This window comes from Hylobates moloch, unplaced genomic scaffold (assembly GCF_009828535.3).
Source record: "Hylobates moloch isolate HMO894 unplaced genomic scaffold, HMol_V3 SCAFFOLD_14, whole genome shotgun sequence".
In the NCBI taxonomy this organism is placed as follows: Eukaryota; Metazoa; Chordata; class Mammalia; order Primates; family Hylobatidae; genus Hylobates; species Hylobates moloch.
This window is the reverse complement of record NW_026652289.1, coordinates 80784132-80797190: the sequence shown is the minus strand read 5'-3', so window position 1 is coordinate 80797190 and position 13059 is coordinate 80784132. Positions and strand designations below refer to the sequence as shown.

The following is a 13059-nucleotide window of genomic DNA, read 5'->3' as shown; positions in this document are numbered from 1 at the left end:
TTAAGATGAGTAGGTAGGAAACATCTTCCCTTTTAAAGCAATACGTGGTTATGGATTTTCCTCTGCAGTAATAATGTCTGCACTTAAACATGAAATCTGCTGGATGGCACTCTGTCCCACGTGCTCCTGGTCATGAGCTGCTCAGTACCAGTGATTTGCAGATCTAACTATAGGGCTGTCATCAGCTGCCTGGTGATCTACCTTAAATAGGGCTGTCAGCCATTTTGTTTTGTCCCAGAAGAGTTCTTCACAGGTGACCCATAGAGAAGTGGGAGAGCCAAGGTTCCCCAGCCATCAGCTCAGAGCCAGCAGAGATGGCTCTCTATTGTTCTGGCCCTCAGGCTGCGAGCCAAGGTATAAGAAAGAAAGCTGTAAGGATAAAATAGGCAAGATCCATTCAATTTCAAGTTCAAAGTTCTTTGGCCAGAGGATGGTAGAAAGAACTTGACTTTGTCAGAGATGACCTGTGACAATGTGAAATCTAAGCAAAGAGAGCCAAAGGCTGTATATCCTTGTTCAGGGACAATCACTCAGCACCACCACAAGCTGAATCTATGACAGGAATAGCTGGCGTGTGTGAACCACATAGCTTGGAGGGAGGCTGACATATGATAGACCTTGGATTTTCATTTTTCTCCCTTTGCAGCAAGTTTTGGGCTGATGTTTACCCCTTCCAGTGTTGCAATCATGGGGAATAGAGAAATCTTGTTGTATTTATTTATTTATTTTAGCACTCTGGCTGCTCTCTTTGGCCTTGTGCTCTGTGATGTGGTTATGTTTCAATGTGGTTTGATCATGTGACAGGGCTGGGAGCATCTATTTTTGTCAACACCATCACCATGGGCTTTAGAATCAGACAGACATGAATTCATACCTATTGCTAAGGTCAGTCTCTTAGAATAAGAGAGCCAGTTTGGCGCCATGGTAGAGAACTGACTCTTGATTCAGACAGTCCTGGGCTTAAGGTCTGGCTCTATCACTTACAAGCTGTGTGGCACTGGGCAAGTGACTTAACCTTTCTGTGCCTCAACCACTTCATCACATAGAGAGCATATTAGCACCTACCTGACAGGATGATTGAGAGGATTAAGCTGAGATGCTGTAACATGGTAGCACATAGTGACTGGCTATTAAATATTCACTGTTATTAAATTTACCTAACCCCTCTGAGTTTTGGTTTTCTCGTTCTTAAAGTGGTTGTGTTGTTGTGAAGTTTAATTTAATCTAGGAGGAAATGTCAGCATAGTGTTTGGCACAGAAGTCCAGAATGAATAGTTGATATCATTATCAATAATAATAATTAAGAAATAGAAGCTATGGACTCCAAAGCCTCATTATTTTATTTTAAATGCCAGCATCTGTTCCCTTTTTATTCAATTATTCAGTTCTGACTCATCAATGAAAATGACCTTGTTATGTGGGTGAAAGTAGGGAAATTTCTTGTAATCTGAGTCCATATCCCAGTTAATTAACACATTTTTACAAAATACATTATCTTTCCAGCTTGGATGGGAAAGCAGAAGTTTTCTGCTCTAATAGAGTTTATAATTAAATAGGGTTACAATGTAAAAACATACCCATTCTGTAAATTATAATTGGGTGCATAATAGACATCAGATACCACAGTGGTGAGTATCATGATAGGCAGAAATGTGAATCAGATGTGATCCTGCCTTTGAGGAGTACAAAGTCAGCTGGAAGTGGTGGTAGTAAGTGCATCAATATAGACTGCCTGGATTAGATACCAGGCTCTGCCCCCTGCCACCATGAGACCTGAGGCAAGTTATATAACTGCTCTATACAGGCTTTCATTTGCAAAATGGAGACAACAATAGTGCTTACATAGTGTTGATGTGAACCTTAAATGGGTTCTTGTGCATAAAGCATGGTGCCTGTCACATAGGGATCAGTAAATGTTGGCCATTTAAAAACATATAGTTGGGGGGGAGAAGGCATGCATGTAAGTAACACTGCAAAAAGTATGGTGATATTGCTATGGAAATTCAGAGACCAGAGAGATTACTTGGGCTTCATAAAACAATGTGGCATTTAAACTAAGCTTAGAAGGATAGGTAATATATGGACATGAAAATCTAGGGCAAATTAGGGCAGCTTTTTAGAGATTTCATGATCAAAGGCATGGAAATAGGGAAACCCAATGCTACAGGGAAGAAGTTAGGATGATAGTTTGGAAATGTGGAAGCCTCAGATACTAGTTCAGGAAGTTTATGTTTTTTGAGAGTGCCATTGAGGATTTTCAGCAAGAAAATAAAGCCAGAGCTATGCCTCTGGTAGCAGACTAGGGAAGAATGCTTTGGGTCAAATAATAGCCTTGTCTTGGTCTCAAGACCTCCAGTCTCTCCTTCTGCTGGCCCATTTGCTGTGATACAGGAAAAGGGGAGGACTCAGAGATACGAGATAATGATGTGTAAGCTGAGGTTGCCCAGAGGTTGGATGTGCTCTTAACAAACTTGGGGAATATAAAAGGATAGGTAGACTGAAAAAGAAGCATTTTAGTGCACTGGGACATGTCGGTTTGAAGAGTTGGTAAGTCCGCAGTTAAAAATAGATGGAGGTTTGGAACCCTTGAGTACCACCAGGTTGGAGGTACAGACAGTAACACCTCCTCAGAAGTAAAGCAGGAAGCCTGAAGAATGAATGAGATGGCCAAGGGAAAATGACAAAGACCAATCATTGAGCAGTCCCTTATATTTAGGGATGGCAGAAGAAAATAGAGATGGGAAGGATCAACAGAAAGGTGGGAGCACTAGAAGAATACAGAGATGAATATGGGAATGGAGGGGTTTCAAGAAGGAGCATTTTAGGGAGCCTGGGCATGACTTATTTGGGAGACAGTAAGGCAATAGGAATGAAGGAGAGACAAAGCTAGAGGTGTCAGGTAGAACTCAACTGTGGGGCACCTGAAATCCAGGCAGAGACATTTTGGCTTACTTGGTATAAAGCAGGAAACCTTTATGTGATCTTAATGATATTATTTCCCGATGACTAAAGAGAATCATATTCTTATCCTAAAAGACAGAGGCTGAGTTTGAAAGGTCTTGGTGTCCCCCCAGCCCCCACCACCATTGCTTATTATTGCACCCTCTAACTTAGTACTTTCTTCTCTTTATTTTGTTTCTTTTAAAGATGGGAGGTACGGTTATTTTATATTGACAGAGTTGAATCTGCTGTGAGGCCTACAAAAGGAAAATTTTGTGGTCTTGTTCCAGTGAGATAGAGTTGAAACAAGCTGAAAATTGGTTACCAGGAAATCATAAATTTATAGTGGCATAAAACCCCAGAGTTGTGTTATTTTCTCTATCAAAAAAAAAATCAAGAGTTCTCCTTGAGAAAGAGGAAATAATGAGGATGAGAGCACTTTCTAGGAACTGGAAGTCTTGATAAAATAGAGCAAATCTAGTAAAAGTAAGGAATGCGAAAGCAAGAGAGAAAATGGGTTTGTAAAGGTGGATAGTCCAGTTCTGGATTTTAGAAGTGGGATCATTCTAGGTTATGACATGGAAGGTTCATGACAGTGTGCTACCAAAACAGAGTGGAAATCATTAGGTCCAACCGAAGAGTTTTTGCACATGGGTAGAACAGTAAGGTCCAAATTTGGCGTCGGGACATGTGAGAAGTAGGCAGGCTTCTGGGAAAAGGAGATACAAAATGTGGAAGAATTTGCAGCCTTTGAGTAAGGGTGCTTCCTTGGAAATGACATCCTTCAGCAATGCCCAAATCTGATTTAAAGCAAAATGAGAAAAAAAGAGGGAGGATAATTCTAGGGGAGAAAGTGCAAATCAGTACAGGGATGAAGAGAAAGACTTGTGTTCTAATTGGAGAGCTTGTGTTTTGTATTTTACTCAGGAGCAAGAGGAGTAATCAGATGGGTTGAATTAACTCATCTCATAATCCCAAATGGAATTCAGTGCAAAGATTTCAGTGTCAGGCACTCAAAGGCTCCAGATGTCCGTCTATTGCAGGTTTATGGAAATAATTGCTGCTATATGGAGCAAAGGCAGGTGCAGGCTGCCACTCCAGGTGGTGTCTGCAGCCAGGTCAGCATGGTTGAGCAGAAGGTTCCAGACAGAATGTGGGAAAGAGTAGAAATCGTTTGGAGAAGCATCAGTTTGGCCCAGAGTCCCATACCCATCTGTCTGTCACCAGAGCCCCAACCTAGGAACACATGGGTGCACGGCTGCTGTTCTGCAAATGGCTATTAATTAAATCAGGGCATGTTATTGCATTAGTTTCTTGGCAGCTTGGGATTTGACTTATAGGATGGGGAAATTTCAGAAGACAAATAGGGAGACCCCAAAGCAGCTAGTGCAAGGTCAAAGCCTTGGTGGTTTGGGCGCCTGGGGGATAGAAAGGGAAAGAGAATTGAGATCTTGAAAAGAGAACCTCAAAGGCACACATTGATGGGAAAACTCTCAACTTTCATGCCTTTGTTAAAAAAAAATCCATAATTACACTTGTATGATTTCTAAATGCCTGGGTTTTGTTGTTGTTGTCTTAGTTTTTTGGGGGATTTTAAGTTTTGTTTCTTTCTTTTTACTAGTTAACTGTGGGTGGGGTAGATACATAACTATTTCTCAATAAGGGGTATTCTTGATCTAGGTGTGAAAGTTAAGTTTTGAGTACTGCCTCTTGCATTGCTGATGACTTAACTTCCATGGCCCCTGCTTTCCAACACAAGCAGCACGTCTCAGTCATCTTGGCAACTAAGAGCACCTCACCACCCACCGCCGCCCACCAATGCCATTAGGAGGATCCTAGCGCCCCTGGTTGATATGGGATCTAGGGGCACACTACACCTGGGGAAAAATTTCATTCTCTTCAGAGATTTCACTAAACCCCCACTTTTAAAGCAGTGATATTCTGGAGTTTTCGTCAGTCTCAATTAAAATGAAGACCATGAATTCTTTTTTTTATTATTATTATACTTTAAGTTTTAGGGTACATGTGCACAATGTGCAGGTTTGTTACATATGTATCCATGTGCCATGTTGGTTTGCTGTACCCATTAACTCGTCATTTAGCATTAGGCATATCTCCTAATGCTGTCCCTCCCCCCACCCGACAACAGTCACCGGAGTGTGATGTTCCCCTTCCTGTGTCCGTGTGTTCTCATTGTTCAATTCCCACCTATGAGTGAGAACATGCAGTGTTTGGTTTTTTGGAAGACCATGAATTCTGATTTTACTATAAGCAAAGACTCCTGACTTTGTTTCTGACTCACTTAGATAATGAACAGTGGCATTTCAGTGCTGGTAAAACTGTGGAGCTGTATTTTCCCACTCTTCTTTTCATACATCTACAATTTGTGGCTTCTCGCATTCCCCTGTAGCCCCTCACCTATCTCTGGGCACAAGCAGACATCTTTGTAGGGGTCTGTTAGTAGTGAATTGTTTCACACTCTCAGCATATGGGACCATTTTATTATTTTCATTTCATAGGCACATTTTAGACACAGTTTAAGAAAAATGATTTCTACTTAATCTGCCTTTCCAACACTCTGGTGACACTTTCTAACAAGACAATCTCTGACACTGAGGGACATGGAGGGCAATGGATGGCCAGATGCTCAGAAGGAGGGAGGCTCCAGCTGGCTCCCCCAGGTCACTTCTGTAACTTAACCACACCTGGAAATCTGTTTGCTGCTTGAAATCCAGAGCTATGTGGTGGTGATTAGGGAGCACGGCCTGACAGATAGGGACAGGAATAGAAGGATTAGTAAGGAAACTGTTTTCCTCTCCACCTCAGGGAGGGTTGTGCAAGAAGCGAACGTTTTGGTGTAGATGGAGGGCTGCCTCTTTTCCAGGGCCTCTGAAATTTTAGGAGGGCTGCTTTTGAGATTGATATTTAGGAGGGAGGTCTACTCCTTGGGAATTCAGAGCAGTTCTTCTACTTGACCTTCAGTTCCTCCTCCTCTTACCTGATCTTCAAGGCATCTTTAATCTTCCTTTTCTGTGAGTCTAACACCCATCTCCTTCACCCTCCATATCTTCCTCTACCATCTCTGGCAAATACGTGGCCCACCACATACACTCCCTTCCTCCAACAAAACATACTTTGCCTCTTCCACAACCTGAAACCCCAACACTTTCCCTCCATTCATCCCACCTTGCCCTGATCTTGTCTGTATTCTCTATCCTCCTCAATCCCATCTTACTGTTTTATTCTATATTTGGAGAGATTGTATAAATTTGCTTTCACATTTGCCCAAGTGTTGAAATCATCAGCTCACCTAGACCATATGCTTTGCACAGCTCTCAGAAGTAAGGCCTTGGCTGTATGTGTACTCGCCCCCACTGACCTCACCCCAGGATTAAGTAGAGTTCTGACTCATGGTAGATGCTCCGTGATGTCCTGTGAATAAAAAATCTCCTTCCGTAGTCAGGTTTAAAAATAAAAACAAAAAGCACGTGGCTGTCAGGGATTGGTGGCTTACCTGACTCAGGTACTGGAAGGTGACTCGGGGCCTGGCTCAGCAGTTCCCCTTACTCATGTTTGGGTCTCTCTTCTCCCGGCAGGAGGATGAAGTGGTGCTCCAGTGCATCGCCACCATTCATAAGGAGCAGAGGAAGTTCTGCCTGGCAGCCGAGGGACTTGGGAATCGCCTGTGCTTCTTGGAACCCACTTCAGAAGCCAAGGTGAGATTGGTTGTCTGCCCTGCACCTTCCTCCACCTTGGCGTCTGACAAAGTCATTTAGGGGAGATACTGCTGGGAGATGGTGATGAGGATGACATTTGAAAGGACACATTTATTTTTTAAACAGGAAGCAGATCTGGTTTAAACCATAACTCTCCACAAGCCTAGGAATCATTGACGTAGGAACCCAGAGCACTATGAAGAATTAGAGGTGCTTTGCCTGTCTGTGTTGTCCAGGACTCTGGGGAGGCTTTGAGCTCACTGTCAGCACTGACCGAAGAGGTCCTCTTAATACTCCCAGAATGCCTTTCTGTTGCTGTTAATTCCTAGGAATCTGAGTGTGTGTTCTTTACTCCCTGCTGTCGTTTTATTGCTACAGAGACTGACAGATGCCCGAGCCTGTGTTTCACAGTGAGCACACCCCTTTCAGTTCTGACTGCGCTGAGATTGTTGTAACTGTCTGCCCACTGTGACACGAGGGCAGAGAGTAATGTTTGCACTGGTCTTTGCCTGCATGGTGGCAATACTGCTGTGTCTCTTCAGCAGAACTTTTCTTTGTCCGTTTTCAGGCTGTTTCTGCTTTTCATGATCTGTGTGTCAAGTGGATCTATGTGCTCAGCATTCTTGCAGTGCGTTTCAGTCCTAGGAAAACCCCTATATCCGTCAAAGTTCTCCAGAGAAACAAAGTCAGCTGGATGGATGGATGGATGGATGGATGGATGGATGGATGGATGGATGGATGGTGGGCAGATGGGTGGATGGGTGAGTGAGTGCATGAGTGGGTAGGTAGGTAAGTAGGTAAGTGTGTAGAGATTTCTTTTAAGAAATTAGTTCATGCAGTTGTAGGGGCTAGTGAGACTGAAATCTGTAGTTAATATCAGTAGGTTGGAAACTCAGGCAGGAGTTAATGCTGTCGTCTTGAGGTAGAGTTTCTTCTTTTCCAGGACATCTCAGTTGTTCTGAAGGCCTTCATCTGATCGGATGAGGCATACTAAAGTTCTCAAGGCTAATAGCCTTTTCTTAAAGTTAACTGACTGTAGATGTTAATTACATCCACAAAATACCTTCACCTCAAAACCTATAGTGTCGTTTGGCTGAATAACAGCACTGTGGCCTAGCCAAGTTGACATAAAACCCACCATCACACCCTCTAAGGTCAGTTTTTCTCACAGAACCTTTTTTAAAAGAACCGTGAACAAAAATCAGAAATTGGTAACATTTTCCAAAAGACCCACCTATTGGCATGCCATTTTCCACATAAACATACACAACACAGACATACACAGAGAGTTTGGCTAAAATCTGGAACACCAGATGTCCAGGGTGATGGCCACGTCCCCGAGAAGGCCCTCTTGTACTTCTCCCTCCCTTGTAGGTCACTGATCCGTGGATCCATGAGGATAGACATGAACCAGAGTCCCATTAAAATATATGGAATAGTGCCACATTTTCTTAATCCAGTCTATTGTTGTTGGACATTTGGGTTGGTTCCAAGTCTTTGCTATTGTGAATAGTGCCGCAATAAACATACGTGTGCATGTGTCTTTATAGCAGCATGATTTATACTCCTTTGGGTATATACCCAGTAATGGGATGGCTGGGTCAAATGGTATTTCTAGTTCGAGATCCCTGAGGAATCGCCACACTGACTTCCACAATGGTTGAACTAGTTTACAGTCCCACCAACAGTGTAAAAGTGTTCCTATTTCTCCACATCCTCTCCAGCACCTGTTGTTTCCTGATTTTTTAATGATGGCCATTCTAACTGGTGTGAGATGGTATCTCACTGTGGTTTTGATTTGCATTTCTCTGATGGCCAGTGATGATGAGCATTTCTTCATGTGTTTTCTGGCTGCATAAATGTCTTCTTTTGAGAAGTGTCTGTTCATGTCCTTTGCCCACTTTTTGATGGGGTTGTTTGTTTTTTTCTTGTAAATTTGTTTGAGTTCATTGTAGATTCTGGATATTAGCCCTTTGTCAGATGAGTAGGTTGCAAAAATTTTCTCCCATTCTGTAGGTTGCCTGTTCACTCTGATGATAGTTTCTTTTGCTGTGCAGAAGCTCTTTAGTTTAATGAGATCCCATTTGTCGATTTTGGCTTTTGTTGCCATTGCTTTTGGTGTTTTAGACATGAAGTCCTTGCCCACGCCTATGTCCTGAATGGTATTGCCTAGGTTTTCTTGTAGGATTTTAATGGTTTTAGGTCTAACATATAAGTCTTTAATCCATCTTGAATTAATTTTTGTATAAGGTGTAAGGAAGGGATCCAGTTTCAGCTTTCTACATATGGCTAGCCAGTTTTCCCAGCACCATTTATTAAATAGGGAATCCTTTCCCCATTTCTTGTTTTTGTCAGGTTTGTCAAAGATCAAATAGTTGTAGATATGCGGCATCATTTCTGAGGGCTCTGTTCTGTTCCATTGATCTATATCTCTGTTGTGGTACCAGTACCATGCTGTTTTGGTTACTGTAGCCTTGTAGTATAGTTTGAAGTCAGGTAGCGTGATGCCTCCAGCTTTGTTCTTTTGGCTTAGGATTGACTTGGCAATGCGGGCTCTTTTTTGGTTCCATATGAACTTTAAAGTAGTTTTTTCCAATTCTGTGAAGAAAGTCATTGGTAGCTTGATGGGGATGGCATTGAATCTATAAATTACTTTGGGCAGTATGGCCATTTTCACGATATTGATTCTTCCAACCCATGAGCATGGAATGTTCTTCCATTTGTTTGTATCCTCTTTGATTTCATTGAGCAGTGGTTTGTAGTTCTCCTTGAAGAGGTCCTTCACATCCCTTGTAAGTTGGATTCCTAGGTATTTTATTCTCTTTGAAGCAATTGTGAATGGGAGTTCACTTATGATTTGGCTCTCTGTTTGTCTGTGATTGGTGTACAAGAATGCTTGTGATTTTTGTACATTGATTTTGTATCCTGAGACTTTGCTGAAGTTGCTAATCAGCTTAAGGAGATTTTGGGCTGAGACAATGGGATTTTCTAGATATACAATCATGTCATCTGCAAACAGGGACAGTTTGACTTCCTCTTTTCCTAATTGAATACCCTTTATTTCCTTCTCCTGCCTGATTGCTCTGGCCAGAACTTCCAGCACTATGTTGAATAGGAGCGGTGAGAGAGGGCATCCCTGTCTTGTGCCAGTTTTCAGAGGGAATGCTTCCAGTTTTTGCCCATTCAGTATGATATTGGCTGTGGGTTTGTCATAGATAGCTCTTATTATTTTGAGATACGTCCCATCAATACCTAATTTATTGAGAGTTTTTAGCATGAAGGGTTGTTGAATTTTGTCAAAAGCCTTTTCTGCATCTATTGAGATAATCATGTGGTTTTTGTCTTTGGTTCTGTTTATATGCTGGATTACATTTATTGATTTGCGTATGTTGAACCAGCCTTGCATCCCAGGGATGAAGCCCACTTGATCATGGTGTATAAGCTTTTTGATGTGCTGCTGGATTCGGTTTGCCAGTATTTTATTGAGGATTTTTGCATCAATGTTCATCAAGGATATTGGTCTAAAATTCTCTTTTTTGGTTGTGTCTCTGCCTGGCTTTGGTATCAGGATGATGCTGGCTTCATAAAATGTGTTAGGGAGGATTCCCTCTTTTTCTATCAATTGGAATAGTTTCAGAAGGAATGGTACCAGTTCCTCCTTGTACCTCTGGTAGAATTCAGCTGTGAATCCATCAGGTCCTGGACTCTTTTTGGTTGGTAAGCTATTGATTATTGCCACAATTTCAGAACCTGTTATTGGTCTATTCAGAGATTCGACTTCTTCCTGATTTAGTCTTGGGAGGGTGTATTTGTCGAGGAATTTATCCATTTCTTCTAGATTTTCTAGTTTATTTGCATAGAGGTGTTTGTAGTATTCTCTGATGGTAGATTGTATTTCTGTGGGATAGGTGGTGATATCCCCTTTTTCATTTTTTATTGCATCTATTTGATTCTTCTCTCTTTTCTTCTTTATTAGTCTTGCTAGTGGTCTATCAATTTTGTTGATCTTTTCAAAAAACCAGCTCCTGGATTCATTAATTTTTTGAAGGGTTTTTTGTGTCTCTATTTCCTTCAGTTCTGCTGATTTTAGTTATTTCTAGCCTTCTGCTAGCTTTTGAATGTGTTTGCTCTTGCTTTTCTAGTTCTTTTAATTGTGATGTTAGGGTGTCAATTTTGGATCTTTCCTGTTTTCTCTTGTGGGCATTTAGTGCTATAAATTTCCCTCTACACACTGCTTTGAATGTGTCCCAGAGATTCTGGTATGTTGTGTCTTTGTTCTCGTTGGTTTCAAAGAACATCTTTATTTCTGCCTTCATTTCATTATGTACCCAATAGTCATTCACATGGACTACTATGCAGCCATAAAAAATGATGAGTTCGTGTCCTTTGTAGGGACATGGATGAAACTGGAAAACATCATTCTCAGTAAACTATCGCAAGGACAAAAAACCAAACACCGCATGTTCTCACTCGTAGGTGGGAATTGAACAATGAGAACTCATGGACACAGGAAGGGGAACATCACATTCCGGGGACTGTTGTGGGTTGGGGGTTGGGGGGGGAGGGACAGCATTAGGAGATATACCTAATGCTAAATGACGAGCTAATGGGTGCAGGAAATCAACATGGCACATGGATACATATGTAACAAACCTGCACATTGTGCACATGTACCCTAAAACCTAAAGTATAATAAAAAAAAATAAATAAATAAAATAAAATACATGGAATAGAAGAGAGACAAGGAAAATTTTTATCTTTTTAAAGATCTTTGACTTGATTTTCCTAAGGCCTTTTCTCATTTGCTTTTGTTCTTAGCTAGGTTTTTTTGTTTTTGTTCTTTGTTTTGTTTTGTTTTTCATTCCCGGCAGTCTGGGATAATAGGGAATTCATTAGATCAGAAGTCAAGAAGTTAATTCTCAACCATGAGCTACTCATGTGACCATGGACAAGTCAGTCACTCATGTTTGCAGTTTTCTCATCTGCCAAATGAGGTGCAGGACAATCCAATGGGAAGTGTGTTGACCTAAATTAGAAAACAAGTGGTATCCTTTTCTAGTCATCCATCGAGTAGGGTATAGGGCAGTGCTTTAGGACAGCAGTTCCCAACTTTTTTGGCACCAGGATCCAGTTTTATGGAAGATAGTTTTTCCACGGATTGTGGGAGATGGTTTCAGGATGAAACTGTTCCCCCTCAGATCATTGGGCATTAGATTCTCATAAGGAGCGTGCAACCTAGATCCCTCACTTGCACAGTTCACATTAAGGTTCATGCTCCTGTGAGAATCTAGTGCTGCCACTGATCTGACAGGAGGCAGAGCTCAGGCAGTAATACTCACCCACCTCCTGCTGTGCAGCCTGTTTCCTAACAGGCCGTGAACTGGGTCCATGGCCTCAGGGGTTGAGGACCCTGCTTTAGGGCACAGGCTGTGAGCCAGACTGTCAAAGTTGGAATCCTGTCTCTACCACTTGCTGGCTAAACCAGGACCTTGGACAAGGTACCTCACTTTTCTGAGCTGAGTTTCCTCATCTGCTTAATGGGAATTTAATAGTAACTACCTTATAAGATTGCTGTCAGGATCAAATGGGTTAGGAAATTGCCTAGTACATTGTAAGCTTGATAAAACCATTGGTTATTATGATTTCATATTGTATAAGATATTTAAACTGGGACTTAGTTTCTTGTTCTTTAAAATAAGGAAAACTAATTATCTGTCAGGGGGACTGTGAAAATAAAGAGAAATATATAAAGCACATAGTACTGAACTAATACAGTACACTTAATAGCTAGAGTTGATAATAATACTAAGTATAAAGTTGTTATCCCTTTTGACTTAAAAGGTCTGATTTTGTGTAAAAGACAGAAAGATCACGGATCAGCCCCTGAACTTACAAAATCTTGGGTTTAGAATGAAAGTCTTGGAATTACAAATTCATTTAACTATCAGATAATTCTATAAACATGGCTCTGTATTTATCGTTGTTTTACCCAAGCTAGATTAGAAACAATAGTGTGTTGTAATCTGAGAATGCTTTGTATCCCTCAGGCATAGAAACGATAAGTCATACACTCATAGATGAATTGGGGATGAGGAAGTGTCTTTCCTAAGGTCCACTTAACTAAGTGATGTTCGTATTTTAATTTGTCATTCTAAATTTCAAACAAGATAAGACTGAAGAATTTTAAAAAGAGATGCGTGTCATCCATAATTTTACCACTTTGTCACAACTATTTTCATTCTAGCCTTTGCCCACGTATACCTGTCTGTTTTCAAAGTTGTACTCATACTGGTTATTCAGACATTCTCTGTTTTGGGTTTTTTTTTTTTTTTTTTTTTTTTTTTACTATTTCAGCCAGTTCCATATTGCTATATGGTCTTCATGAATGGTAAGAAGATAATAC

General features: G+C 41.2%; 1 protein-coding gene across 1 annotated transcript in view; it reads left to right on the top strand.

Moving 5' to 3' along the window:
- The window catches only part of RYR3 (ryanodine receptor 3), a 564315-nt gene that overhangs the window by 157075 nt on the left and 394181 nt on the right, over window positions 1-13059 (top strand). Inside the window, exon 2 of the mRNA XM_058427349.1 lies at window positions 6537-6656. Coding sequence (XP_058283332.1) covers window positions 6537-6656 — 120 coding nt within the window. The remainder of the gene's footprint in view (window positions 1-6536; window positions 6657-13059) is intronic.